Source organism: Apis florea, unplaced genomic scaffold (genome assembly GCF_048593485.1).
Source record: "Apis florea isolate Af1SG1 unplaced genomic scaffold, ASM4859348v1 contig_3078_pilon, whole genome shotgun sequence".
NCBI lineage: Eukaryota > Metazoa > Arthropoda > Insecta > Hymenoptera > Apidae > Apis > Apis florea.
Genome location: NW_028256702.1, coordinates 491,492 through 494,866, shown reverse-complemented (window position 1 = coordinate 494,866; position 3,375 = coordinate 491,492). Strand labels below are relative to the sequence as shown.

The window sequence follows — 3,375 nt, the reverse complement described above, 5'->3', positions numbered from 1 at the left end:
TCAAAGAAACTTGTTAATTCAATTTTATTAGTTTTCACACAGTTTGGTTGCAAGAGATAAAAATGTATTTTATTTTTAAAAAACTTCTAAATAATTAATTTTAGAAAAATTTTCCAGAGGCTTTCACATACTTTTCACTCTCTGACAGTGAAACGAGAGATATTACGAAAGTATTATAAAAGTTAAAGGAAAAACGTAAGTTTTGAAACAATTTCTTAACAACTGAAATGTTACAACCGTATTATCTAATCGAATACGACAAGCAGATATTAATAACTTATTTTAACATCTGGGTATAATAATATGCCAAGATAATATTTACAAAGGAACATTGATGATTGACAGACACTGATTCCAACGAAAATTCAATGAATTTTTTCATTCTTATATACATTTATAAGTTCTTCTGAAACAGTAAACGATTATATCTTGTCTTACAATTTATAATAGAGGAAAATTTCAATTCTAGCTAAAAGAAATAGCATAAAACAAAAATGGTGAAATATCAATCATCGATACTCTCTTTTTATAATCGTCATCGCCCCCTTCTTGCATTACATTCTTCCAAATTTCAATAAAAAAAAAAAAAATCATTTCTTTTTTCTTTCTCTTAAAGTAATCGTCTGAATTATACTCACGGTCGCACGATGATGATTGGTAAATCTCTCCAAAAGTTTTCAAATCGACGAAAATGCGAATATTTTCCCCAAAAAGCATAGAGGCACGATGTTATACGTCGATCAGACGTCGAACGTCTGAAGAGTACAGGTGATCAACACCGTGCGTGGCCCCCCTATTAGACCTCCCTGTCCAAAAATTTCGTAACGTTCGCCGGTGTCTAAGCCCCGGCCAGAAATCTATCAATGGGAGAGAGGTCCTCGCACCTCGCAAGGTTTCGGCACCGCTATATAAACGCGTCCATTAGACTAGCTCTTTACAACCAGAAAACAGCTCAACATGAACACTTTGGTGAGTTCCGTATGGTGTTGGTCGTGTTAACTTGTATTGACAGAGATTTGTCGCGTACTTTTTCAATAATTGCAATCACGTAAAGTAAATTAAATTCATAAATTTAGCAATTAAAAATAGAAGAATGATAGCTTGAACAAAGAATTTTTTCGTACAATTAAAATTATATCGGTGCGATTTTTAATTGTTTCGTATATGGGAATAGTAATAATTTTTTTTATCAGAGATGTTAAACTTTATTGTCTTTTCTAATAGTTGAAAATTATTTTTATATTATAAAGTTAAACAGTGTATTAAAACAGTTATTATTTAAATTGTACATTGCATATCATTTTTAGTATTTTTAATATACATTTATCTACAATTTTCTGATTTATTAAATAAATTTCAATCTGAATGGATTATGCAAACCTATAATTATTCTATTCTATTAAATTTTTATTATTTCAGTTAAATGTGAATATTCGAAATTTAATCTCTATCATATTGCAAACGAAATATTATTATTTATAGGTATCCTTTTTTTCATTCAGCAACTCAAACAAAACAATCTTATAAATATATCATCTATTATTACATCCCTCCAACTAATTATCCCAAACAAGAACATAGAATTTAATATCTATTTCAAATTTATTATTTCTCAGAATCACAATTTTCAAAAGCAATAACTAAACAAAACATGTAGCAAATCTATTTTACAACATCTCAGCTTTCAACATCCAATATACTCTATCCACAAAGATCGATCGAATTTTTCTCCACCACGAACAGCTTCTTCGATTCGAAAACGGAACGAGATTTCAATAGAAAACTTTCCAGGCTTGCGCTGTCTTCGCCATGATCGCGGTTTCCGCATCCGCCGCGCCTGTGGACAACACGCCAGTGCCTATAGTGGCGTACAGCGCCGATGGGCCGAACGCAGATGGCTCGTACGTGTTCACCTACGAAACTGGGAACGGCATTAAGGTGGAGGAGCACGGCCAGCTGAAGCAAGTGAACGACACGAATTCGGTGGTGGTCGTTCAAGGATCGTTCACTTATCCAAACGCCGAGGGATCCCCCGTCGCGTTGACCTACGTCGCCGACGAAAATGGCTTCCAGCCGCAGGGTGAACACCTTCCAACCCCTCATCCGATCCCTGCCGCGATTCTCAAAGCTTTGGAGTACATTGCGGCCCATCCAGAGCAAGACAGTGCGCGCTGATCTACGCGATATAATGATAAGAGTAGAAATAAGGCGTTGATTGACCCGACGATGGATCGAGTGCGAAAGTTTTCGAGGCTCATCGTTACGCAGTGTATTTTTTTTTTTTTTTATATATATAGACTTTACTTAATTTTAATTTTATTTTTTTTTTTTTTTTTTCGTCATCGAACCGTCAGGTGTCACGTCAGCGAAGCAATTGTAACGCGACGTTGGTTGACACTTTTTTTTTTTTTTTAGAAGTCTTGTGATTCGATAACAACGATGCCTATACGGTAATGGTTGTGTATTAATATGTGTAATATTGCGTGTATAAATATTTGTCGATTCCAATTGTACACAATAAATTTTTAAGCGTTTAAATTTAACTCGTGTGTCCTTCCTTTTCTGGTCGTTAGATTTCGTTTCTTCTTAAGTCTGATCCTTTCTTATGCGCGAATATGTTGTGGTTGGAGGATTGTAAACGCGTCAATTGTGAACGAAGAACAGTTTCTCTTTTGAGGAGAATTAATTTTGAATTTATCTGGATAGAAATTTGGAAAATTGTTGCGAATGTGAAAATATGTATTTAAGATCTGTATTATTGTGTCTGGTTTTCTGGCATTCTTGATCCTTAACTTCTGTTGAATAATCAGAAGTGATTCAACAGTTGTTAATTTTTTCTTTAATATTTATAATTTAATCATGGAATATATATATATATATATTGATGTTTATCATTTTCTTTTCAGTCATACATTGTTATTCGTGATATTTCAATTGATTTTTTTTACGAAAGTGTTTCACAACGATTAAGAGAAAACAAGTTAATAATCGATCAACTTTTATTAAGATGAAAAAGACAATTTTCATCATGTTATGTCAAAATGTATTATGGAACAATATTGCATAATTGCATAATAAAATGATAAATTACGCTTGTGTTTAGACGTACAGATTCGATTATTCATGCAGATTAGCCAGATCTTTCTTCGGAGGGACTGATTAACACTTCTTACGTCACGAGCATCAATCGTAAATGAAGTGTATAATGATTATTTAGAAACTGATCATTGAAGAAAAACATACATCTTATCATACGTATTTTTACGTATCTAATAATCTTTAATCAGAATGCTCTGCATTACTTCACAACATTAGCCAAAGAAGATTATTAACTTGACTAATTAATTCCAACGTTCGATATAATAAAATTTAATC

At 32.9% G+C, this 3,375-nt stretch overlaps 1 protein-coding gene across 1 annotated transcript; it reads left to right on the top strand.

Moving 5' to 3' along the window:
- The first annotated feature begins 942 nt into the window (after positions 1–942).
- CPR21 (cuticular protein 21) lies at positions 943–2,543 on the top strand. The gene is made up of 2 exons (XM_003697133.4): positions 943–969; positions 1,792–2,543. Exons 1-2 carry the CDS (start codon positions 958–960, stop codon positions 2,173–2,175), a joined length of 396 nt encoding a protein of 131 aa, XP_003697181.1. The 5' UTR covers positions 943–957; the 3' UTR covers positions 2,176–2,543.
- The last annotated feature ends 832 nt before the right edge of the window (positions 2,544–3,375 follow it).